This window comes from Aythya marila, assembly GCF_965140915.1.
Source record: "Aythya marila genome assembly, chromosome: 1".
Taxonomy (NCBI): domain Eukaryota; kingdom Metazoa; phylum Chordata; class Aves; order Anseriformes; family Anatidae; genus Aythya; species Aythya marila.
Genome location: NC_139042.1, coordinates 126,628,844 through 126,656,171, shown reverse-complemented (window position 1 = coordinate 126,656,171; position 27,328 = coordinate 126,628,844). Strand labels below are relative to the sequence as shown.

At 44.7% G+C, this 27,328-nt stretch overlaps 1 protein-coding gene across 1 annotated transcript; it reads right to left on the bottom strand.

The window, feature by feature from the left end:
* Positions 1–813: 813 nt before the first annotated feature.
* Positions 814–27,088, bottom strand: LOC309873825 (alpha-2-macroglobulin-like protein 1; the record flags this gene model as incomplete). Its single annotated transcript, XM_082751580.1, has 35 exons — positions 814–854; positions 947–1,049; positions 1,261–1,329; positions 1,758–1,848; positions 2,240–2,364; positions 2,860–3,075; positions 3,269–3,477; positions 3,926–4,088; positions 7,423–7,497; positions 7,695–7,851; positions 8,260–8,341; positions 8,531–8,707; positions 9,107–9,190; positions 9,871–9,925; positions 10,437–10,558; positions 10,854–10,980; positions 11,115–11,340; positions 13,309–13,426; positions 13,834–13,981; positions 14,574–14,690; positions 15,131–15,280; positions 17,394–17,539; positions 18,323–18,386; positions 18,792–19,022; positions 19,413–19,580; positions 20,068–20,177; positions 20,591–20,705; positions 21,374–21,488; positions 22,326–22,410; positions 23,055–23,214; positions 23,770–23,787; positions 24,687–24,739; positions 25,090–25,252; positions 26,282–26,465; positions 27,030–27,088. 35 exons carry the CDS (start codon positions 27,086–27,088, stop codon positions 814–816), a joined length of 4,326 nt encoding a protein of 1,441 aa, XP_082607706.1.
* Between the last annotated feature and the right edge of the window lie 240 nt (positions 27,089–27,328).

Below are 27,328 nucleotides of genomic sequence, written 5' to 3'. Positions count from 1 at the left end.
GTTTGGTGCTGAAATCCAACTTGAGATCTGTCCCAGCACCAATATCCCAAGCCCACTGAGATGTGACTTTGCAGGTGGTGTATGCCCCATCGTACCAAAAGCAATAATGCAGCAGCCATGCTCTTCTAGGGCATCTCCCACTAATGGGACCCCTGGGGGTTGAAACAGTGGATAGTAAGAGAGCATACCGGGTCCTTGGAGAAAAAAAGACAGTACGAAGAGGGAGGAAGCCAGAGAGAAAATAAGATGACTGAAATGATTAATTCTGGGATGCTAACAGCTAGGGAGACCAGACCCTCAATAAGAACTCTCAGGGAAAGTGTTTCTCTGGTTTGATCAGGTATTCTTGTCCTAATTCAGCCTCTCCCCAGGAAGAGGTGGGATATCCACCCATATCCAAATAGTGTAAGCTGGAACTAGTACTATGAATTCTGCTTGGAATTTCTGCTGGAACAGTGAAAACTGTCTGCAAGCACTGTCACTCAGCTGGCAGGCAGACCCATCAACTATACCAAGCCCAGATATCCCCCAGACTTTACAGCAAGAGCATGTGTTAACCATTTCATGTGCCACCTACAGAGCAATTTAGCAAAGACAACACAAAAAAAATCCAGAAAACAGAGGACAGATGGAGGCCCAGGGAAGTCCAGATGTAGTTCTAGATGATGCGAACATGCTGAATCAGAGGTACACAGGGCTCCTCCTCTCAGGCAAAGATAGTGGGGCTGCAGAGAAAAATTCATGAGGCTGCTAGGTCTGTACAGGGGCTAAGGAAGGGAACAGCAAAACATCTTTGTGGGGCTCACACCTACCTCAGACACAGAAAACATTATAATCAGCCATGGCCTGCTCCTCTGCAACAGGACAGGAGAGACCAAAGTTATCCTTGCACAGAGTCAAGCACAAATACCCAGACAGCCCTGGTACCCCATGGTACCATACTCACCTGGATGGTAGTAGTCATAGACCCTGACATGGCCTGGCTTCAGGTTGGTCACCCCAATCTCCCGCTCCAGGTGCAGGACATATGTCTCAGACTTATGGCTCAGCTGAGGGAGAAAGGCAAATGGCAGTTCACTTATGAGCTGTTGTTTTTATTCCTCACCTAAATTTGATCCTAAAGACAGGCAATAACAACTCTGTGGGAGCCAAAGACAGGACTTCAAGACGAATCCTGCTCTGCTACCCCAGTCCTGGATTCTCCACACAGCTTTTCCAGTGTCCTCCACTCCTACAGCTTCTCTAGTAGCACACACTTACCTTGTCCAAGTAGATGGCAACACCTGCTTGGGTTTTTTCAGTTCTTTTCACAGGGTGCCAATGCTCCATCTAAGACAGGAGAGTAGAGGAGGCAATTTAGTTGAGTAATGTGGAAAAGAAGGTGTGAGACATCCTCAAAGGGTTTATCTAAGCTTGACTGAGCACATTCTCGTTCACTCACTTCCAAAATTATTTGGGGCTCTTAGACCTTCAGTCTGATCTCCTTACTGGGTCACCCACCTCCTGCAGAACCCAAGGACAGGAACCTAGGCTATGTGGCTGCTGTATACTGAGTCAATTGGGCTGGAGGAATCACCACGCTCAAGGTACAAGGTAAGAGACTACAGCAAACGTTCATGTTTCTTTACATGGCAGAGTGGTAGGGATGATGAGATTGCTCGAGAGAGAAGCAACAAATTCCTATGCAATCTCCCCTCCCCTTGGGCATGGATGGTCCAGCTGACACTACACCATCATCCTGATTCCAGGCTTCTTACAGGCATCCCAGATCCTGGAGCCAGGACAAATCCAGACAGTAGGGACACCTCCACAATCACCATGCTGGAAATGGCTCTCTTCCCGATGTACCTGAGGGAGAAGATCAAACAGAGCTCACCCAGCTCCTCTTTTCCTCCATCACCATACCCTGTGTGCAGATCCTAAGCCAGGAAGCCCAGCCAGGACTGTGGCCAAGGAAGTTGCTGCTCCCTGTCATAAGGCATACGACTGCTGCACTGCTGTGAGCACCCCAAATCTGAGGTGACTACTTCCACTCTTACTAGCAAGAACCAAAGACCTTGGAAACATTTCCCCTTCCCCAGACACCTATATCTTTCCTTCCCACCCATTCCATCTGGCATCTGGCCCTTCTGCTGAAACTGCTGGATGCCTCTATTGCAGCCAAGCACCCCTAACCTTTCCAGCAATTTGTGGCTTTTCTTCCTAAGTGTGGCTGTGTCTTCTGTGTCTTTACAATCACCTGACATTGACGTAGAGAGTTACAGAGTGGGTATCATTCCCGGTGCAATTGACTGGCTTGGTTTTCACTTGCAAGAAAAAGGATTTGGAGACTTGTGGGAAGGGTGTGTTGTACCTCAGCACCATCTGCATAAAGAGACAAAAAGACAGAATAAGACATGGATAATAAATTCAGTATCATCTCCATACCTTTTCAGTAACTATTCCAATCCTCAAGGTACGGACCACAGACAGTGACTGGATAAACTATATGCAGTGAGCACATTCATCCCTGTACCAGAAATAAAGGTGACTCGGAATGGAAAACTTCCATGATCGTTCCAACTGGGGCTATTTCTGCTCTCCTGTCTGCTTGAGACCATGCAAAGTCAGGCACACAACAGAGGGACCACTATACAAGGTTTACATCCTCCAATACCCCAAGAACCACAGAAGAAAAAAAATGTGGACACGCTATATCTGTCTCTTATGACACACAGGTTTGTTGCATTGGCAACAAGGTGGAAGTAAGACCCAGCTAATGCACATTTCCTTGCACAGAGCTGCAGCAGACTGTTGTTTTTGACAAGATGGTGAGCAGAAGGTTGACACAGAAGGGGCTGTGGGAAGCGAGCAACCTACCCGGGTAAAGACACAACAGCTGCCATGGGCCTGCACTGAGAACTTTCCTGGGATTTCTGTCAGTGCCACCTCCTGCACCAAAAGTCGATTCTGGTAGGAGACTTGGAACTTCCTCCCAAAGCCTTTCTGAGACCTCACCCTCACTTCTGCAACCCCCTTTGTGCTGTAGGTCAGTGCTGCATACTTAGCCAAGGCCTGCAGGGCAACCACTGTGTCCTGAAAAAGAAGAAACAATTACATTTACATGCTTGCTCCACAGCTCTGAGGCCCCAAGTCACTAGAACTTGCTGACCTGAGGACCTCTGTATACAAGGACTCCTCTCATCAGTGTTCACAGTGTTTGCAAGTTTGCATAGATTCTGCAAAGCATCTTTCGCAGGCAATATCACCTTCCCCAGCCCCGAGTTACCTGTGTTGAGGCAAATCCTCCATAGGCATTCTGCTGCCTGGTGAGCCAGGCCACAATGCCAGAGGCTGTGGTGAGATCAGCCCTTGTGACGTTTGGCTTGGAGAGCAGGGCCAGGAGGACATAGGCTGTCAGCTCCACATCCACAGACAGTGGTGGTGACCAAGCACTGGGTGTCTCGGATGGGCTTTGACTCCAGTGGATCTGCCCACCTGGGAAAGAAAGGAAGTAGATAATACTGAGAGATGTCAGGGAAGAAATCTTGAGGTCTAGGAGGCACAGTGGCTTGTGTGTGCAAAGACCACTGAGTAAATACCACTTGGTTTGGTCATCACATCACTGGGTGAGCTGCAATATCACGTATGCAAATTTGTGTTTTGCAATACCTGATACTCCGTATTACACAGTGAAGACCCATTTATCAATGTGATAGAAAAAAAAAATAATAATGAAACAAAACACAAACTAATATGCCAAAAACCTGCATACTGAGTAGCTTCCAAACATCTGATTTCTCCATTGTCCTGTTTGCCAGGTCCACTAGATACCTGATATTAGCTAGCTACTCATGAGCTGGTCCTGAGGGTCAGGGACTAAGAAGAAGTAAGGCAGCTTGTCAGGTTACATGTCCCTTCTCTGGTGATCACCAGGCTCCCATACCTGCTCTGATTGCCTTTTGATCAAGCATGTCAAGAAGCTCTTGTGTGCGTTGCTGGTCCTTAGCCAGGGCAAAGGTGTAGGCTAGCAGGGCCTGTGTGTAAGTGCTGGCAGCTTTGGGGAGGGAAGGAGCGATGCAGCCCAGAGCCTTGCGCACCACTGTACTCTACAGAGAAAAGTTACATTGATATTAGTCTCACACAAACACGAGGTAGGCAAACACAGAGGTACACAAGCAGAAGGATGCACTAGCATACGCTGACATAGAGAGCACCTCGTACACACAACCATGTATCACTGTGCTTGAGCCTGCACTCTTCCCTGTGTATCCCTGCAGTGTCTCTGCCATGTCTTAGTGTCCTGAGACACTAACTTGTGTCTCCAGCCCTTGGTGCAAGGTGCTTGACAGAGACTGCCCCCAAAACTGGTCCTGCAGTTCAGCAGGGCTCTCTCAGGGAAATAAATTCCCTTACTGTTGCAATAACACCAGCACATCTTACTTAGAACACAACAAGAGTAACAACACAATTGCAAATGCTTGTACCCAGCATAGTGACCAATATTACTGTGTTAAATTCAGCTCTTCAGTGCCTTAAGGTCACTCGGACTTCCAGTTTCCCTCACAATATCAGTACTGTTGGCAGGACACAGCAAACCAACCAGTTTCAGCAGCACTGTATTCCAACATTCAGTTACACTGTTCCAAGCATGAGCCAAAGGCTTGCAGTGGTTGCCTGTTGGCTATTTGTGTATCTACAGCAGTTTGTGGTTTTCCCTCTCCAAGTGGCTTCTTGATGAAGTATGGTAAGGACCACGCAAGGGCTACATTTAAGATTTATTCTGACACATGACATGTTCCTCACCTCTTTCCCTTCTATTGTCTGTGTCATTTTGGAGCTCTCTAGGTGGTAGTATTGCTGGATGCAGCCAGTGATTTTCAGAAATTCTCATTGCATCTACTCATAGAGTTATCAAATGTTTCCGGGATACAACTGTTTCTTTTTGGTTGTTCTGGTAAAGCCCAACAGAAGAGCTAAGCTAAGCTCTCACCATATTTCTCATCAATAACTGCAAGTGGCACAGTAATCTTTGTATTCTGTAACTGAATAAAGCTACGTAAGAATTAGAGCAAATCCCTGAATTGTTCAGAGTTCAGAGGTTCCTTTATTATTAACTTTCCTTCTTGTATCTCTCACTTACCCAGATGGTTAAAAAGGAGTTAACAGAGCTAGTGTCTGTCCAACTACCAGAATTCAAGTGTCACCTGTGAAGTGGTGATCATTGTCATGCATCTTAATACCTTCTCTATGAACAGTCTAACATATTTTAACCCATCTGTCTCTCATGTCTTCTGGTGAAACTAACACAAGAACTGAGTGTCACTCTACTGCAATCTGTGCTCATCCTGGTGTTGGCAATAGCTGTCCTAAGTGCATACTGTACAGAAGCATTGAACTTCCCCGAGAGCAGTCACATGCCAGCTAAGGAATTTCTTCTCTACAATATGCCATTTGTTTCTCCAGTCAACATAAACAATCTGTTTTGTTCAAAGGGATCTACTTCCAGAACACAGTGGAAGTAGAGGGCTGTTTGACTGGATTTTTTTTGTCATACAGACCATGCTTTAATGTTAATTCATTCATGACAGCATAAACTATCTTCAACATATTCTTCACATTTTAACCCCTAACAATTTGCATGAGCCTTGTAGGTATGCTGGTAAGGGAAAGTAGGATCTGTTCTGAACATCTCAAGTGCATCAGCCCTTGCAGTACGCCCTCAATCTCTTTCTCAGGATTTTCATCTCTAGTGACTGCATTCTTTGTAAAACCATTTATAACCCACTCAAGAACGCTCTTTTCCTGGGCACTATGACAAACTTTCTGTTTCCCACTTCGTCTACTCACAGACCTCCTCAGAATTGCCTTCACTAGGGCTAGGATAACTATTGTGAGACTTGTGTTTTTATCTGTTTGTCATTACTTTTGACTTCTTTCACTATCATGGACATTTTATCTTAAAACAATGGTTTATGCATGGCTGTCCAATAGCTCTCTGTTTACATTCAGATCAGCAAATCTGCTCCAGTGAAGCATTCCTCACTCCACAGACAATCCTTTCTTAGATAACAATGCTGTTGTCATCTTCTCTAGAGCCAGAAGAATCACATCACCAGTATCAAAGTGCTAGTCACTCTCTGTGGATTCACTCCAGACAGAGTGGCTTCCACTGTTGATCACACAAATTGATTTGAGGTCCTGTTTGTCTCCATTTCTGGATTTTATTCATGGATTTAGAGCACAGTCTGGTTGCTTCTCAGTAACTTTGCTTTCCTTTACAAATAACAGAACTTGCTCTTAAGATATACAATAAACTCTTTTTTTTTTTTTTTTTTTTCCTACCAATATGAAAGTGCTTGTCCTTGTGTTTCATTCTGCTACATTTGGCAGAACATGTCAAATAGTTTCATAAAAAGACTTCTCCACAAAAGTCAGCCAAACTCAGACACTCAATGGAATTACCAAAAAACAGAATAATTCAGATTAGGAGGGACTTCAGAAGGTCTCTAACCCACCCTCTTCAAAGCAGAGTTAGCTATGAGATCAGACCAGGTTGCTTAGGGTTTTATCCAGTCAGGACTTCAAAATCTCCAATGATGGAGATGACTAAACCTCTCTAATCAACTTGTTCTAACACTTGAGTGTTCTTACAGTGAAAAAGGTGATCTGAGTACACCTGTTGTCAGAATGAAGCTTAATTTCCATCAGTCTTTTTTTTTTCTTTTTTCTTTTTTTTTTTTCCTTAAACCCACAGCTTTCAGATGCAATGAAAAACACCACTCGTTCACTTAATTTACTTATTTCTGGGGAACTCTGTTTTTCCAAGTCTGTAGCAATAGCATTTCTTCATCAAGTTGACAATATTTTTTAACTGCCAGTACCACAAAGTCCAGTATTTAGTTATGAGCCTTAGCACTCGTAAGAGTTCCCCCTTATTATTATTACTTAGCTGCACAATTCCAACTGCCCAACATGTATCTCCCTACAGTACTCCTTTCCAAGACTTCCAATTTCTGGGAAGATAAAGCACATTAAAAATGTCACTATGTGTATTAATGTGGCTGCAGGAGTAGCAATGCCCACATCTCCTCCCTAACAATTCACTGCTAACTATCACACAGTGCAAGGTGCAAGGAGCAACAGTACAGTGTGAGGCTGGTGGAGGGAGCAGGAATCAGCAACCCAAGACTGGAAAATGAGCATAGTATCTAGCCATGAACTCCAATGGTTCCCCTTAGTTTAACCTCACATTTTCCCCTGCCAACAGTGTCCTCCACAAGGGACAGTATAAGCTTTTTCCTGAGAAGTGACGATTTTTTACTTTCTGACCCATTACTTTGTCCACAAGCCTTTCCAAGATGTTCTGTTGCCTGCTTAAAATCACCCCACTAAGTTCTTCAGGATTCAGACATGAGCATAGTAAAGAATCCAGGTATTTACCTCTGGTGTCTCCCCTGCCTCCAAGTATGCAGCTGTGATGTAGGCAGCCAAGGGGACTTCCCCATCCACACCTCCCTGCAAAAAGCATAAATATCCAAAAGCTGGGAAAGGTAATACAAAAAGACCTGAAACTTTACAGAAAATGTCCCACCTATCCCTGTTTTTCTTCCATGCAAGAAAGCAGAACAACACAGAAAAGTGAGCTCAAACAGTTATCAGTACACTTGGCAAGAACTGCTCTGAGTTACCCTTCAAGGTACTCTGGCTCCTACCTTCATGGCTGTGTGAAAAAGCTGGCCCACGTTTCTGAAGCACCCATTAGGAAGCTGGTGGAACTCCAGCCAGTTGAGAGCAGCTTGGATGCTCCTATTGTCCAGGAAAATGTATGGCTTGGCTTGGACAAAGCATTTGACCACAAATGAAGTCAGCCTGGTTGGAGAGAGAACAGAAAAGATGCATGAGAGAAGGAAAAGAGAAACAATAAGAGACTGAGCAAATGAGAATGAAGGAAGAATAAGTCAAAAGAAAGAATCTAACCAGAAACCAACAAAAAGGAATAAAAGTGGGAATTTAAACCTCTGGGTCCCTCCTCACCTATTGTTGTGCTATCCTAATTTGTCAGTCCAGTGTCATCCTTCATCTCAAGGATAGTTGCATACCAGTGGGATGCCGTAACCCAAAAAAACATTTATTTGGAAAGCTTTGTATCCTTTTTAACACTTTTTAACACTTTGCATCCAACAGGACAAAAAAGGATTCAGTGCTAGAAGCAGAAAGCTGCCCACCTCCAGGCTGTCTGACAGCAGGAGGACACCAGGGAGAGAGCCGAGGGCTTACCAAGTATTACCGTACTCATCCTTGGTACCAAATTCACTGAAAGAACCATCAGGGTGTTGATACTGCAGCTGTATCTGGTACCCTGAGAAGTAGGATAGGATGTTAGGGTTCAAACTGGTATTTTCAATGAGATCACTGAGCAGGTAATGGGAGTGGTATTAATGTTCTGAGTGGTGGAGTACCCTGCAGGTAAGGGGAGTAGGCACCAGGGACTATGACTAGGTTGGACAAAGGAGAAGGCATAGGGGCAAGGTGGGTCTGTTGTACTTGCCCTTGCGCAGGAATCCCGTTGCCCTCTCCTTGATTTCAGGGGTCAGCTGTCCTGTCTTCTCCAGGTACTGCAGCACATAGACAATGGGGGCAAACAGCACCATGTTCTGCTCCCCACAGCCATGGGGCATATGCACCAGGTGGTCCAAGTTCTGCAGTACAGTCCCCATGAGGTCACCTGGAACAGAGTATAAGCACCCTGACCCCCTCCTGGACAGGGGTTTTGGGTATTCGCCTCCTCAAACAGGTGACCAGTTCCTGGTAGTGTACTAGGTAAGATACCCCCAGCACAGCAGTGTGCAGGTAGCTCTGTCCAGTCAGCTTATCAGTTCCACTGTGCTCTGCATACACATTCCCATCCTGCCAGGGGAAACCCATAAAGAGAACAACCTCTCCCTTGCTGAGTGTTTTAGGGCATCTGGAACCAGGAAACTCAGCCATAAACATGGAAGGACCAAGGGAGTTGGAGCCTCAGAAACCTCAGAAAGAGTATAGGGAATTTTCGGTTTGGGCTTTCCTAGGACTGTTCTCAGAGATAAGGAAGTTGGAAAGGTATTATCACAGCTGAATTCCTTACCAGTGACCGAGACTGTAGCTCTGACTGAACCTTCAACCACATTTAGAGGCAACATCAAGGACACAGACTCCTGTGCTGGACTCCCTGACACCAGAGAGTGTAAGGTACAGGGGGAAGGAGAAAAAAGAAAGAGATTCTGACAAAAATAGCCTTAAAAATCCCCAGAAACTGTTCAAGACAGTGCTAACATCCCATTTTATTGTCACAAAAGTTGCAGATCACCTCACAAAACCACGTTCCATTCCACCCTCAACTCTTATCCACAGTGCTTTGTGATTGTGCTATCCCAATAGCCTTCCTTCTCAAGAGAGTGAGAGGATCTTCTTCTACAAACCATCTGTGGCCAAAGCCACCTACCTGCTTTTCTCTATGTAAGTTACCCCAACTTGTTTCAGATTTCAGTAGCAGGCATGTCTTCTCAATGCACTTAGCACTCTCAAAAGCTGCAAATAGCCCCATAATATACCATAATAGTCAAGACAGGAGCAGAAATCCAAAGTCAAGCCTCATCATGTTCAATAGTGTGGCTATTACTGTAGGTGAAAAAGTCCTCCATATTAATTTCAGGGATGTGGATGCTACAAGCATGAATCCCCCCCTCCCCACCCTTACCCAGGGGAAGCTCCTGAAGGCATCACAATTATAGTGTGCTTCCATAGCTTGGTCATGTTGACATAGGAAAACATTTCAATAATTGGAAAGACCCAGGAGGTAGCCAGGAAGCAGAGGATGAGCAGGGTGAAAGAAGAAAACAATCTCTCTACCTTTTTTGGGACACAGGATGGAGCTGTGAGCCTTTTCCACTAGCACTCCCTCTGGCTGTTGGAGCATTTGAAAGTAGCAGTAATGAGTACATAGGAGAGAAACAGGATTACAAGTTGATTAGAAATAGATATGAACAGAATTCTGGTTCAGGCTGGAGATCCAGATGTAGTAACATCATTATGACATAAAAATTTTAATTATTGTCAATCATTTTAATTTCAGATAAGAAATCAATAAAGATTTTCAGAATATTTTAACTTCTGAATGTCTGTGAAATGTATACAGTAAGATTCAGCAGACATGTCAGGAGAGAGAACTTGAAAAGGTATAAATATTTAAAGTTTTTTCATGTAGAGGCCTGACCACAAACAGAAAAATGGGGGCTGAGAGGAGACCCACATACCTCCCACATTCATCAGCCCTCAAAACTGGCCCCAGCTCACGCCTTGAGATTCTAATTACAGACCTTGAATAACAAAGGGCAACTCTCAGAATTAATCTGCACCAAATTGGGAATTGCACAAAACCCATTGTAAGATCTAGGTAACAGAAGAGGTTGTCTAACCCGGACAAGAAGGAGTTTGGTGATTGTGTCTTTCTGTCCTTGATTTGGGACAAATGGTATCTCTTTGCCACAGAGCTCTTTGGTGGCCACGGCCTCTGTGCTGATGGTGATGTTCATGGGCCCTGAAAACAAGGTACATTTAGTACAGAAAACATCTTTGAGGAAGCACTTCCTGTTAATATAATAGAATTCACCTGTCAGCAACAACAAAACTGGATTAGAGCCCTATGTGCAAGAGGTTCTGTACCTCCTAGCACAAAACTGTGAGCAATCAGTTGATTAGGATGAATGCAAATGAGCGCCCTCAGATTTAACAGGGCATATAACCCAACTCCCTCATTTAGCCCTTATAAATCATCCTTACCTTGGTCCCACTCCCTCCCACCTCCACCACCCCAGCTCCCCTGTTCTTCTTACCCAGTTGCTCAGCTGTGACACTCCACTGAAATGTTTTAGCTTCTCCAGCACATAAGCAGCTGCTGTAGACACAGCCTTCACATGGCTTCAGCTGGAAGTGTGTGAACTCCTCCACAGTCACTTGGATCTGAAGGGGCAGCAGGGATGATAGATGGTACCAAGACAAATGTCACCTAATTATTAAAATAAGCTATGGACTTTAGCCATCTCCTACCTACCCATTCCCCACTTTTCTTTCAAAGCTTCTCAGGGCTCACCTACCTTCATGCATTGCTGCAGGTAGTTGAAGACTGTGGCCTTCAAGGTGAAGGTCTCACCCTGGATCACAGAAGATGGCAGTGTGAGCTCCACAAAAAAGGGCTTGAAAACAAGCAGATTGGAGGTTGGAGCAAGTCCAAAGCCATTACGTCCTGTGCAGAACATCCCTGCTTTCCATTCTGTGATGGTGCCAGGCGCAGTGACAGTGACACTCTTGTTCCCACTGGGACTGAAGAGAAGTAGACAGCAATGAGAGCACTTAACCGAATCTTGTTGTATGCAGCACCAGATGTCCTCATCTGTGCCCTTCTCCCCACTGCACCCCATCTTCTAACCCCCTCCACCTAACTCCTAACCTCTACTGAATTTACGTCCGTTGGAGCATAGGTAAAGCACCCAAGGACATATCATTAAGCTGAGCTACACATGCCAATACACACCATCCATGAGCAGCTGAGGGAAGAGGTATTCACAGAATCTATTTCAGGTGTCTGATTTTGGCAGCTTAGTCCCCCATACAGGCCCCTGTGAGAGGTAAGCTCCCCTCAGCATTACACCCTTTGACCCTCATTGATCTAGCTTCACAATGTCTTCTCCTCTGGCCTCTGTGTGTTTCACTGCCTTGCTATTCCTTTCCATCCATCAGCACACTCTCCCTGCAGGCCAATATAAAGTCTGCAAATTTTCAGACTAGCCTGGAAGAGCTTACTTACTACAGGCACTTGCTATTTCTGACTGGAATAGTGCCTTTCTTTCACTCTTTCTGTATTTCACGTTGACAGTCAGATGGTCTTACCTAGATAAATTAGGGACCCCTGCCTCAGATATTTGTATCAACAGAAAATTTTTGAAAATAATTTATATAGCTGAAGGATGCTATCATCATATTTGTCACTTTTCTCACACAGCACTTGCCCTTTGCACATGTGAAAATGCTTTACAGCTGTCAGCAGTTTTATTCCTCTAGGCCTAGGAACAGAGAACCAGGCACCAAAAGAGCAGCAGGACTGGCCGAGACCATCAGAATTTAGCCAAAGAGACAGGTCCAGCCATTCACCTTTCTGTGAAACACATTGACAGCTTGAAATCTAACATGAAGACAGGGCAGAGACTTGGCCTATGCCCATGTCACAATTTCTGAGAGCATCAGACTATTCTACAGCTGCTACCACAGCAGACAAAAACAACCCTCATTAAAACTAATCAACATTATTTGACTCCAACAATTGGAAACATTTGCTTTCCCCTAAAGAATACACTTTTGCCAGGCACATACAATATGAAACACCTTTGGTTGTTCACATCAGGCTGGCAGGCAAATCACATAGGAGATACCCACTGATAGCGGGTGAAGAGATGGATGTAACTGGAAACAGAGGGCAGGTAGGAGAGGGCAGATCTGGGAGGATCTGGCCTGAGCAGGTGCCAGTCTCCAGACACCAGACAAGAAATTCTTAAAGCCAGGGATGGAAAATCTCCAAAAGCTCATCCTGCCCCTCTCCTGAAGCTCAGTGTAAAATGGCTTCCCACACCACCAGCACTCTGCTCCCTCTCCTGGGGCATACACTGCACACCCTTCCTGGTTGGAAAATACCAATTTGCTTCATGGTCCATGGGGAGTCCTGGAGGAATAGGGAGCGTCAGGGAGGGAGAGCAACATTGATGCTGAGTAGGAACTCCTTCTCCAGAGTACCTGGAGAAGTACCTGGGAGTTCATGCAGTGTTTGCCCTTTCATCCCCCCATCTTACACTCACTCCAGACCCAAGTAACTTGTCTTTCTCACTTGTGCTGACGAGGCTCCCTGAACACTCACTGAACCGTCAGCCTTTCTCACAGGACATAATTCCCAGCCTTGTGAAGGTCTTCTGTGAAGCTCAGCTTCTCCTGCACCCCAAGATACAACCCGTGAGCCCACTTTGGGAACTGCTGACTCACAAGGCTACCACAAGAGTGCAGGCAGTAAACCAAGCTGCTTAGCCAAACCACACCTGCTTTCTTATATACTCATGCCAGCCATCTCCTATGGATGGATGGTCATCTACGACAGGAAAACACACTTGATGCAGACATCAGCTTCAATGTGACACATCCTAGTGTCTTCCTTGGTAGCTCATGATCTAAAGTGGGTTGCATCTGCTGCCATTCCAGGTCAGATTAGACCACCCAGACTAGGCCCCCACTGCTCAGTTTACTCACCCCACAGAATACAAATCCCATATCCAAGTTTTTGTGAAATGTTTGTGCACTTTCTCTTCAGCTGGAGAAACAGGTGAAAACATGGTGGGCTGATGGGTAGATGTCAACAGATGCCCTGCTGGAAATAACAAATGCAGTGTTACTACAGGTCCTCAGCACCTTAGAACAAAGGGGCTTCATCCCAGCTCAGGCTGCAGGTCAGACAGTCAGCTCATGGGAAGCACTGCATTAATCTTGCCTATTTGAAATGATTGAGCTGCTTTGGGCCTTACTGGTGTTAGAAGGAAGGGCGACTACTCCCTCATGTCAGAGGTAAGACCTGGGATCCAGACAGCTCACTAACATTTCCGAGCCAGAAGTTCTGAGTCCCACACAGTATCACGCTAGCACAACAGGTTTAGAGCCAGGGCATGGTCTTTTCTCCATTTGCAACTACAGCAAGTACTGCCTCTTAGCTCAAACCCGGGAATGCTTTCACCAGAAAGACTGAGCATCTCATGTAAGAAGAAGCTGGCAAGTGCTTACTGTTAGGTGCTTTATGAGGCTGAGCAAACATCAACATGGGCCTGGAAGTGATCACGTCTGTTTCCTGCAGCATAGTTGTTGACTGAGTAGTTAGACACAGTCTTGATTTCCTGATATTGGTGTTGGACATAATTTTCAACCCCACTTCCTGTAGGAAAAAAGGAAAAAAGAATGAGGCACCATATACTTTTCTTACCCTCTCTGTCCTTCATCCTGTGCTTTATTGTCCCTTTATGTAGTGGGGACTCAGCTGTCCTTTGGCTTGGTAAACTGTTCTCTTGCTTCAGTTTAGGAGAGAATTATTCAGATCCTCAGCAAGGGGCAAACCTATGTTAATCCATCTGGTCTGAGTCAAACAAGTTTCTTCCTTTTCAAACATGTGGTCATATAAGCATTATGTCTTCTCAGCCTGCAGAGGGCAATTCCGACTAGATTAATTTTGGGCAGCCCAAATTGCTTGTGATATAGAGATTAAATATAACATGCAGAATCCAATTAAAGTAATCAATGATACTTGGCATCCTGAAAAGCACAACTGAAATGCAGTAACCACACAATAATTTCTCCTTGGTCAACAATTTCAAGTCACTTATTCAAAGAACAAGTGAATTATCAGGACCTATACCAAATCTGTTCCCTATACTATCTTTGATGACATTCCTAGGGTCTTGGTAAAGTCAGGGGGCCACAATTCCCTCAATTCATGAATTATACCAAGCCACAAAATCAACCATTTTTACCTTGAATGCTGTAAACACATCAGGCTCATCAGAATTTGGGAACCCGCATGAATGATCATCTTCAGACACTTGGCGAGGATACCCGGAGTTATAAACAGATGGGAAGAGCCCATAGATCTGGGGGAAAAAAAAAATTAAAAAATCAGTGCAAATAATACCTGGCATTCACTTTGTGTAGCATATCCAAGGCCTGTTTGAATTGCTCCTGGCTATCACGCACGAATGCATGCCAGAAAGCACAGGCTCACTGTTACTCTTCACTGGCTTTTTTTTGATAGAGCCAGCACAACCTGCTGAACTGAACATGAGACAGAACAACAGAACCTGGGTCTGAATTTACTACAGGTGCACTGAGTGGCATTCAACCTCTTTAAGAGATGCCTCCTAATGCTTACCTGTGCCACACTGAGAGTGCTCTTGATCCTTCTAGTCAGTGCTTTTAGTTCCTTGAGAGAGAAGCTCTTAACAGATGCAACAGCTTGTATTCCTCTCTCTCTCTCCCTCCCTCTTCATATCAGTACAAAGGAAGGGGAAGAAGTCAGAGCAGACTTACTCACCATGGAGCTGCTGAGTTCTTTTTCTGGCTTCAGCAAAAAGGCACTCTGATCCACAGCCCAGACAGCACATGTGGACCCAGGAGCTGCCAGCAGGTTCAAACCAACCTCTGAATCAGGAAGAGTCTGGGATGTTGAGAAGCCCAGCTCCACCTGGATGAGAAGAACAAATAAATGCAGGCAAAATATATATGGCATTGCTGGTGTTGGCCACCCTACCACTTCCTGTGCAGGAAAGGGCCCTACATGAAGAGAATTTCCAAGGACACAACTTGAACTGGAAACCAAGGGATCTCATAGGGACTCACAGAACTCCTGGTGTTTAAGAAAACACCACATTGTGATTCTAAGAGGAAAGATGACAGGTCACATGAACGACAGAGGGGAAACCATCTTATCCACCATCACTGTGTGCAGGTAACAGTACTGGAGATATTACAGTGTTAGAACACAGCACACTCTTTATCCAGCAAGCCAGCCAGTCATGATCACACACCTCACACAGCTTGCTTTCTGCTCCTTTTGAAGCTCTCTATAAAGAACAAGCCTGGTCTTTATCTCCAGGCTCTTTGTGAGGTTGGTCTCAGTTTCCTGAAGCATTTCCCTTTCTTGCTTGAATCTGACTGTTCATGGCAGATGTGCAGCTGTGGAGCAGGAGCAATTCTAGGTCTCAGACATTAGTCTTTGGAGTGCTCAGAAAGCAGATGTCCATGAATGTCACAATGATTACAGAAGTTCAGCCCTTTCTAAATGGCTAGTAAAATCCACTTCTTCCATCATCTGTCTTACTAATATAATGTACCAACAAGATTAAGTGCCTGCTGCAATAGCAGACCAGCCCTGAGCCCTTCTGGGAGTCACACAAATAACCATGCTGGACTTTGATCCTACCGGATGCACTTGCTATACAAGCTTATGGAGATAAACACAGATATTCTCTGCCTTTCCCAAATACAGCAGCACAGAATCACAAAATGGTTAAGGTTGAAAGGAATCTGTGGTTGTCATTGGGTCCAACCTCCCTGCTCAAACAGGGGCACTTAGAGCAGGTTGCCCAGGACCATGTCCAGGTCACTTCTAAAGATCTCCAAGGAGGGAGAATCCACCACCTCTTTGGGCAACCTGTGCCACTGCCTTATCACCCACACAGTATGGAAGTGCTTCCTGATGTTTAGATGGAAGTTGTCTTCCAGTTTGTGCCCACTGCCTCTTTTCCTAGCACTAGGCACCACTGTAAAAAGCATGGCTGCATCTTCTTTTCACCCTCCCTTCAGTTATTTATACACATGGATAAGATCCCCCTCTCAGCTCCTCTTCTCTAGGCTGAACAGTCCCAGCTCCTTCTGCCTCTCCTTGTCAGTGTTTCCACTGACAAGAGATTCTTGTCAGCCCACATCTCCAACCAGTCCAGGTCCTACTGGATGGCTGTGCTATTGAATCAGCCACTCCCTCCAGTTTCTTTTTTTCATGAATTTACTCTACCCCATTGTCCAGATCACTAATGTAGATGTTAAACAATGCTGGACCCAGTACTGATCTCTGGGGTACTCCGCTTGTTACTGGCCTCCAGCTAGACTTTGCACCACTGACCACTACCCTCTGTTTTTGTCCACTCAGCCTTTTTTCAATCCATCTCACTGTCTACTCATCTAGCCCATACTTGGCACAGCTTCCCTATGAGGATCTTACATTGGACAACATCAGAGGCCTTAACGAAGTCCAGGAAGACAACAAGTACTGCTCCCCTCTCATCCATCAGACTAGTGATTTCATTACAGAAGCTGATCAGGTTGGTCAGGCATGATTTCCTTGTGAATCCACACCACCTATTCCTGATGATTTTCTTCTCTTTCATGTGCCTAGAAATGGTTTCCAGGATTAGCTGTTCTATCCCCTTCCAAAGGATCAAGATTTGGTCCTTTGGTTGACGAGTGTGTAGTTCCTCCTTCTTGACCTTCCTGAAGATGGGAGTGACATTTGCTTTCCTTCAGTCTTTGGGCATTTCTCCCAGTTGCCACAATTGAGCAAAGATTATATACAGAGGCATCACAATTACCCTCAGCTCCCTCAGCACTCATTGGTGCACCCCACAGCAGCACATACCTGATGAATTCATTACAACACCCTTCACTATTCACATGACATGGCACCCCACACAGTGCCAGCCACACACAGCACACGTATTATGTACTACACAGTCTCTTCTTTGGTTGCAGCAGACACACACTCTCGCACACTTAGTCATGGCCTCTGACATGAATCCTACCTTATTTCTGAAACACGTGGAGACACTGAAGGTGGCAGAATCAGCAATGATTTTTCCATTAGGGAAGATAACATAAACAATAAGTGTTGGAGCTGGAGCATAGACTGAGCTGAAGGTAACAGGGATGGAGAAGAAGCCTTTCAGCACTAGATGGGGGAGAGAGGAAACAAGAGAAAAAAGTAAATTTGGTAATGGAAATGGACTCAACTTTTGCCCTTCTGCATGTGTCTAATTCCTTTCCTCAGCTTTTTCAGGACCGTGGAGATTTTGAAGACCACTGAAACAACCAGCACATCTCTGGACCTGGTATTCAAGACCTGAAGAAGACTCTTCCTGGTTCTGTTCATTGCCTCAAGGAGATGAAACATTTCCTTTAAGTTCAAATTTATCTCCACAAGGACTAAGTCTCAGACATATTTCAAAGCCTCCCATCACCAAGCATCTCCCATCCTATCACCAAAAAAAGAGGTCACATTTGTCTCAAAGCACCTATAATTTAAGTTATATTAGGTTAAAGAAAAAAAAAGACAACAGTGAGTCAACAGACAACACCCATCAAAATGATAAGTTCTGTCATTCTAACTACTCAAAGGTTATTTGTAGACACAATTACAAATCAAAGCAGAATAGTTTTGATAGAGGGCAAAGTTATAGTTTCATGCCCTTGGCATGGGCAGCAAAAGGAGAATTTTTTAGAAAATGAAGGCAACAAATGAGCCCGTGGGCCAGGAAATACTGACCACTGTTCTCTTGGTACCAAGCAAGAGGGAAAAAAGACGTGAAAGATAGAAATGCAAGTTGTTCTGACATGACAGAAGAAGGGTGAGCCAGCTCTAAACTGCAAAGAGGTTTATACCACACATCCAATAAAGGGATGCCACACAGAACACTGAATGCTTGCTTAACATGAAACCAGGCAGTGTACTTACTTCTTGGCAGCCCAACCCAAACAGTCTTCTGGCCTGCATGGACTATCCCTCTTTTCCCCGTGAACTAGGAAAGAATTCAGAAAGGGAAGGGAATGCCAGTCACATAGTCTTTGAGACCACTATGCAAACCAGTGTATGCCTGAAACTGGAGATTAAATGGGGAGTGTGAGGAGGATAGGAGCTTTACACATGCTCAGGTAACAGGGAAAGTTCAGAGAACTTGGTGGGGGGACAGATAAGGTCAATACTTGACCTCGACCTGTGCAGAGCCCAAAAGAAAGGTGCTGCTTTTCATGCCACTACTGCAGTCCTGGAATCAAAACCAGGATGCTAGCCCCATGATGGCTAGATGAGCTACCTGTCCTGGGCCGAGTCCAAGCTATCAAGTATCAGGCTTGGGTGCTTCCTGTGGAGGATGCTGATTTTGTGTTTTGAGCCACCACCTATTAGCACTTCCCCAGAAACTCACGAAGTAGGAGAAAATGACACGCTTGGGCCCATGTTCCAGGTCTTCCTGATAGATTCTGAAGTCCACCTGGATAGCCTGCTTTTTACCACAGGGCATCGTTTCTGGCACACGGACAATAGTGAGAAAACTCTTGCTGGTGCTGTAGAATGGACGTATGAAATGAGAGGCTTTCTGGTAACTCAAATCAACTGTCCCAGGCTCTCTATCCAAATCTTGATGCAGTACACTTGCCTGGTAAGAAAAAACAAACAAACAAACAACAGGTTATTTCTTTAGTTAAGCAAGCCAACTGCAATTTACTCCAGCTGTGGCTTAATAGGAACCTCAAGACAGGTCTGAACAACACCATCACACAAGTCTCTGTGTGAACAGCCAATGAGGAAAGCAGCTGGTATCCAGAGAATAAGCTCTAAAGGGACACCAAGAGCCAGAACATGCAGAGGTGTTTCAGGTTGGAATTCCAGTCCCTCAAGAGGGAACAAGGAAGATGTCTGTGGGGCAGTAAATAGCACTGAGAAGCATGCTTACCCCTCACCTTCACAACCGATATGAACACAGAGAGATGTGAACACAGACAGTTGTAAGAACAAAGGTCTGTGAGACAGACGTTTGTTTACTTACCTCCAGGGAGGCTGAGGTGCTGTTCCAAGCAGTTGTATTCAGGCTAAATGAAACTTCCCCAGCATCCCCAGTGAGGTACTTATGCTGAAACTTCTGCTCACCACTGCTTACTACGAGGAGAACTTTTTTGTGCTTCAGTGTCTTGCCTTTGTAGTTGATGACTCTAATCTGAGAATACCATGGCAAGTGACAGAAACGTAGAAGACTGTCAGTGGACAGAGTCTCCTCTTCTCCAAGTCACTAGCAGCATTTCCAAAGCCAGCAAGGTCACCCTTCCAGTCCCTAACAATTTTACCAACACTGCTACTGGTAGCCTCCTATTATCCCATGCACTAACCTGTTGATTCATATTTAAGCATGATGAAATCCCCGTACTCTCCAACCCTTCACAGAAGGCCTTCTGGCTGCTGAAGTTCCAAATGCTTGGGTGCCCCCACCCCCATTCCCACTCCTAGATCCCCATAGCTGCTACTACTCAGGGTTTATTGACAATGACAATTGTCATTATCAATGACAAATGATAGTCTTGGGTGTTTTTCTCACTTCTGACAATTCAGAAGTTTTGTCTCTGGGAGTCCTTCATGCCCTCCCAAGCCCTTGCTAGAGGTGGGGCAGAAAAAGATGTTACTCTCCAAAGGACCATAATGGGAATTACCTTCCCCCTGTACATCTCTCCAGCGTGGTAGTAAGAATTCACATCATCAAACAAGGCCATTCCGCCAATCTTGGAAATGAGTAATTTGTGGGATGCATTGACCTGTATCTCTGAATAAGAGCAGTAAGACAGAAACATAAGGGAGGGAGCAAGGAAACCAAGCACTTCTCAGCAATTTGCCTGTAGAGTGACCCACTGGTAATACTGATGTACATGCACATATACATTTCGTATCAGAGAGATGACTCGCCCAAGGGCTCCAAGTATCTAGTCTCCCTCCCACTTGCTTCGAGCCCTTAGAAAGGTCCCTAAGCTTCACTCCATGAGATTAGACCATGGACAGTCTGAGTGTGTCATGCCTTCAGGAATCTGTGGCTTTGCCTGCATTTGTGAGGTTAGATGGCAAGCCCCAGTGGGCTCAAAAAGCTCAGAGCCCTTCTTAGACTGAAAGCCTCTTGTGTTCTTGGTAAGACTGTGTATCTTCAAATGCCTCTTCATAGATAGCAGAGATATTTCCAGTTACCTGTGCCATCTTCCACCAGTGAGGCCTCTGCAACTATGCTGTCCTGATAGTATCGGAAGTCTCGGCTGAAGGAGGATAGGGTCACATTTGTGAAGAAGCAACCTGTCTTGTCTGTCTGAAATCATGAAGAGAGGAAACAACATCTGATTATGACAATTATGTCAGAAATTATCCAAATGGGGCAGTAGCAGCAGTGCAAAATCCCTGCTCACAGATGACTATCTAAGAAGCAATCTCACTCAGAGAGTGCTGCCATGTTCACAGCCTCTGCCATCCATCCCCACTAGGTCACAATGTGACACAGCCAGATGCCAGCACCAGAGAGACATGAGGAGGTGGAGGGAAGCTGTCTTCATCCTCTGTGAGTTCTTCCTGTAGTACCCTTTTAGCCTGTTTTTTTGTTTTGTTTTGTTTTGGTTTGTTTTTTTGTTTTGGGTTTTGTTTTTTTTGGTGCGGTTTCACAATCGCTTTTATTTATCTCCCTGAGTGAAAAGAACCTTTAGATGTTATTACATGTTAAATTAAATAAGGCCCCATTCAATAGGAAAACAAGGCAGTGTACGGATAGCAGTCAAGAATGTATAGCAGGCACATGTTACACACAGAGTCATAGTCAGCAGACACAGTTACTAGGAGGCAGCACTAGCAGACGCTTGGCCAAGTAGCCAAAACCAAGGGGCGCCATCACTACTGTTTCAGCTAAGGGCTCCAGCAGCCTTGCCTTATCCTAGGGTTGGCCATAATTTTCACTGCATGGGTTTCAGTTTCTGCTAAGCATCTCACCTGGCCGTGGAATTCCTGACAGAGATCAGGTTTCGAAGCACTGGGTAAGAACACTGCTATCTTCTGGCAAAGCTGCACGTGAACCATTCCCTGGACACCCTTCCCATAGGTGTATCTGTTTGGGGGAGCAGGGAAAGGAAGAGAGATTCACACACAGTGGGAGAACACAGGAATTTCCAGAGAAACTTATTCATGGCTATTCACAATATAGCACAAAGGTGGCAGCTGTACAACAGGCCCAGGAGCCCTGATCCACTCAACAAGACCAAGCTAGGATATTGCAATGATGGGAGATCAAGAGCTCTGTGACAAAATTAGTGTCATACTACGCTATTCTTGGAAACTGAAATGTTTTAGGTGCTGACCCAACACAGAGTTCTGCACTTTCCTTTATAACCTTACCTGTGATAACCCTGGGAAATGCTGAAGGCATGCATCCTCCGATGAGCACAAGCATGAGTGACTCAAATAAAATGCCTTTACATTATGCTGTTAACCCTACTGTTGTCCTTGGACTGTACCTAAGGCAATTTCTTTTTGAATCTCTGGAGATTCTGCCAGCCTGTTACCTGGAAAAGCTTCCCTTCTTTTTCCATGAGTTTCTTCTGTAGGGAGGTGAATACTAAACACCTTCCATGCTCTGCACCTCAAATGGCTAGTTATCAAGGGTAAGCCATTTCCCCATATTTTGTGTGTAGACATTTGTGGACTGTTTTCAGAAAAGGGCACTAGATTACAAGGGTAATTTTAGGATTTTTTTTTTTGTATGGAATGTTTATAAAATGTAGGAATATTTTGTTTTGTTTGTGCAAACAACTGCCATAGAAGGTTCTGGCCTCCTGTAACAGACATAGTAAATTTCCTTTGAACTTCTCATGAGTACCTAACCATCCTGTACTTATCTCATGCCGGAATTTAACATAGAGTCCACCTTTTCAAGCAAAATCCTTACCTGCCACATACCCGGAGTGGGAAGGTTTCATCTAGTGCATAAATCTTAATTGGTGCCTCAAAGATCACTTCAAATCTTGGCAGCACTGGAAGGAAAAAAAAAAAAAAAACAACAAAACAAAACAAAAACAAACAAACAAAAAAAAACAGAGAACTGTAGGAAACACTGGCCAAGGACAGCCTTTCCAGAGAATCAACATAAAAATGGACTGCATTGGAATAAGAGCCAAGAAATTGAGAAGGAAACTGGTGGGAAAGAGAAACGGAAGATTTCCATTACTTCTTTAACAAATTTGCATGTAGCCCCTCATTGACTGATCTTTTCTAAACTAAAATCCAAACATGTCCATATCCCTCCACATCAGATCCACATCAGATAGCTATTTATCTCAGCACAGTTAATTAGGGAATAAAACAGAAATGGGATGGCACTGAATTTCACACACTCCTGAAAGCCCATCCCAATGACCTTGTTTTGTCTCACACAGAGATCTACAGTGATCAGCAGTGTCACAGGTCTAGGGCCATGCACAACATCGCTCCCACACACCAGCCCAAGGTCCCAAAGTGTTCTTTCTGCTGAGCCTCAGCTCAGACTCTTTTCTATAACAGATGCTATTACTTTTCCCATTTTCTCCCAGAATGGTTATCATGGAACAAACACCCATCTTTCTGGACCAAAGAGAAAAGTTATCTCTGCAGCTCAAACATATTCCCCACAGGCTCATACCATAATCCTCAACAGAGAAGCTGTCGTATGCTTCCCCACTGGTTACATTGATGACATACGTCCCAAGCAGTGGCTCATCACTTAGCTGGAAAGACAGATCTGCAATGCCATCTTGGGGCACCACATTCAGCCACTGCTCTATCCGGTTGTTGTTAGGGTCCTAAATCCACAAAAGAGAAAGAAGCAATTGTTCCAGCATCTCAGTGATCCACACCCCACAGAAACCCAGTTTCAGGATTTTTGTGCTAGCTGGAAGACAGCTAAGAAAGAAGGTTTGGAATAGTTCAAAATAATTCAAACGGAAATTTCAAAAAACGTTCAAAAAATTCAAAAGAAAAAAAAATCAAAAAATTCAAAAGAAATTTTGAAAACAATGTAATGCTACATTTTTCTCTTGGCATCTGAGTCCCCTTCTACACTTCTCTAAATTCTGATCTTAAAGAAAGATCCTTTACAAGATGGTCCAAATGGTCTGAATTGTTCTGTCCATACTCCTGTATATCAGGATCAACTCAGATACTGAAGTAACTGAGAGCATAACATCAAGTACATAAAAGAGGCACAGAGGCTGTATGTAGTAAGTTCAATTAAGTAATCTTGAAGTCCTACCATTCTACTCACAGATCCATAAAATCTACCAGGAACTGAATATGAATAGCCCAATGAATCGGCTGCCATCAACATTACTGTAATACTAGATTTCAGCATCACTCACCTGAAGAAACAGGGAAATCTGGGAGGGAAAGAAAGGTAAAAACATTAAAAGAGAGAAACGCATGCTGGTAACACACACAAGGTACTTGAGATGCAAAGCCTTCTGTGAAGGGTGTGGGACTAGTGACTTGGAAATTTAGAGCACTGATAAGCAATATAAATTGTACAAATGTCACCAAAAAGGAGAAATACATTGTGGGTCCATTATGGGAAGGTCTGGAAAAAGGAAAAAGAAAAGCCATTTTGAAGGTCATCCAGCACTTGCTAATGACTTCCTGACAGAGTCCTCCATCAGGAAAACTCGCTACTAAAACTGATGTAGCTCTGGCTCAGCTGCAGAGTCTCAGAGGATTTACAGAGTTACACAGTCCTGTAGTTTGGAAGGAAGCTCTGGAGGTCATCTGAAAGCACATCTTATTAGAGCAGATTGCTCAGAGCCTTCTCCAGTTGAGTTCTGAACATCTGCAAGGAAGAAAATTCCTTCTCTGGGCACCTATTCAATATCTGTTAATCTTCACAATGAAAAAGCTTTTTCCTAATGTCTTATCAGAATTTCTTATATTCCAAGTTGTAAGAGCCAGCCTAAGAGCACCCCTCCACTCCACAGCCCCAGGAAAACCTTAATAGCAAACTACTCACATGGCACTAGCACCTCACACATCAATATGAGCCATTCTTGTGCTTGTAGAGCTATTTTACCAAGATGAGCAAGAAACACATACATCTTTGTCATCTTCCTGAGTTACCTGAGTTTACTTGAGTTACCGTTCTCCTCTAGACCTTCACTAGGCCTGGCCCAGGGATGAATGCAGGGGACAAGGAGAAATTGGAGCTTTGGCAGATAAGCAGGGGAAAAAAGAAGTGGGATTCACACATGGAAAAGGGCAGCCTCTTCCATGGCCCTCAGGACTGGCTTACCGAATCATTAAGTGCAATGAAGTCCTCATCCAGAGTCACAATACGAAATTTCACTGAAGGCAAGGAAACCAGGAAATATATTTATTACATTTCAGTCCTTCCCTGAAGACCCCTGCTTCTTTTGTATCCCCAGGTCCTGTTTCCATTCTACATATGTGTGTGGTAACATCTGACATGGGTATTCCCCTATGTAGGATATCATGGATAAAGAGCTACTGTCTCCTGCAACTTTACAGTCACCACAGTCTGCACATCACAGCCACTCCAAACATAATTTCAACATGAGTTATATCAAAGCCTTCTGCTAGGGTTTTCCATGAATCTCAGGCAATTGTAGTCTTCTCATATGATGTTACAAGCAGAGAGCCCAGGCTCCACGCTTGCTCCCATCTGCAGCTCTTACCTGTTTGACCTGGTTTATAGGTGGGCTTGTCTGTTTGGATGAAGGTGCCACTGCTGGCCTTTCTGATCAGGACCTTTTTCTTATCCTCAATACTGATTCCTTGGCCTCTGATAAGCAGCTTGACAGTGGCAATCTCCTCTGTGCCATCAGCTGGAGGTGCAACCTGTACAGAAAAGAGAGAAGAGCATGCAGCTCCCAAGTGATATTACCTCTGGGGGCCCTGAGCAGGAACTGAGAGTAAGGTGGAAATGGAAAAAATAACCAGTTCTTCTTCACCTCCCACACGTAATGCCTTTCAACATCTGGACTCAGATCACATCAAGAATGCACTCGGTGCACTCACTACACTACAGCAAGAGGCCCTGCATACCATGGAATCCATCCTTTTTCCTGCTGTCTAAGGAACTTTTGGGACAAGAAAGTGACAGCTAGGTAGATGAGAAAATGCCAGAAAGGTGGGATATAGAAGCACAGAATCGAAGCAGAGAAATTGAGCTGTTTGACATAGCCTCAGATGTTAGGCCTTCAAACCTATGCAGCATATGTAAGTAAGAAAGCCACATTACAAGGACAGAGCAAACCACAGGGTCTTCCTGATTCCTGCAGCCAAAGATCCCAGCAGCCTCAGCACAGAATATACTGCATAATAAAAGGGTTACTGCTGAGGCATGCCTGCCTTATCATAAATCTTAGTTAAATTCTCACTAACAATGAATCAGCTCTAAGATGCTGTTTACAAATAACAAGTGCATCCATTTCCAGTTCAGTACATCCCAAGAGTTGAGCTGCTGCCTGGCTGCAGGTCCTACAGAAACTGTAGTCTATCACATGCAAACCACCATTTCCCTAGGCTTTAGCTATGGAACTGCACAAGTCCTTCAGAGACAAGAAAAGCTGCTCTATCTGATCTGGAGTGGAGGACAAGGAAACAGGTAGGTCCTTACTATATACTCAGATGGGTAGTAGTTTTTAACAAATGTAACTTCAAATTAAAAGTCAGATTCAGAAGAGTAATTCAGTGCCGAGCAAGGGATACTGTGCTGAGCTACACAACCACAAGGACCATCCACTCTCCTTCCTAGCAGACTCACCCCAAGGCAAAGTAGAGCCTGTCCATGTCAGCCCTGGCTAGGGAGCAGCTACAAGGGTTTTACAGCTCCTGAAGAGATGCAGTTTGCCTAGAGTGGCTCACCCAGAACTTAGCGCACATGAAAGTCTTCTCCTTCTGGATGGTTTCTTGCACTAAGAGATTGTGTCCTTCAGAGCGCTCCAGGACCAGTTTCACTTGAAGCTTTGCTTCGTAACAGGTGATATGGAGGCAAGCCATTTGGGTGGATGGGTAGCGGAGAGCTGCAGGGATCGCCACCAGGTAATGTCTGGGACAGGAGAAAGAAGACATCAAAGGTTGCACCAAGTTGAGGGCTCAGAGACACAAAAGAGCTTTCCTGCAGCAGCCCACTACTGCAGAATTCCTCAGCAAGGTGACATTACTGTAGTCAACAGTCCAAAGCAACAATGCAGTGATTGCTTTACAGCCTACTTACGAAGTAGTTTCTGCTTGATTTAGCTTAAGTACAGACTTATAACCTATTTCAACCCCTTTACTGCATACATCTCCTCAACTTCCCAAAACTGTCCTTCACAGTCTTCAGGAAGAGGTGGCCTCATAGCAGTACAGTCTAGGCACAAGTGATTTGATCCAGTTAGACAACAACAGAAGCAAACATACCTAGGCATAAGGTCTGACCTGGAAGACTCCCAAAGAGAAGATTTGTATTTTAACTTACAGGACATAAGAGGTAACATAAACAATTCAGCTGCTCTTTGGGGTGATCTGATAAGAGCAGGAAGAAGGACAGCTGATGGCCTAGAATATGGTCAATCTACCTAGACTGATGCTTTTGTGAAAGAGACTGAAACAGAAATTCAGCATCACTCACAGATGGTGAAGAGCAGCAGCAGCATGGAACAGAAGGCTCAGGAGGATGGCTATCCTCATCTTGGGGGCTCTTGCTGCCCAATCTCCAATGACCCTCTTCTTCTGAAGTCACCAAGGCTGATTTTAGGGGGGTAATTTCTTTCTAGGACAGCCTAAATGGAGATTTGGATGGGGGGAGGAGCTAGCTTCTCCCCACCTCCTTCTCTCTCCTGAGATTATACTCATTCAGCAGCAGAGATGGGCATACTGTGCCCAGTGTCCCTCAGCCAATAGCAGATGCTTTGGCTGCCATCCACCAGT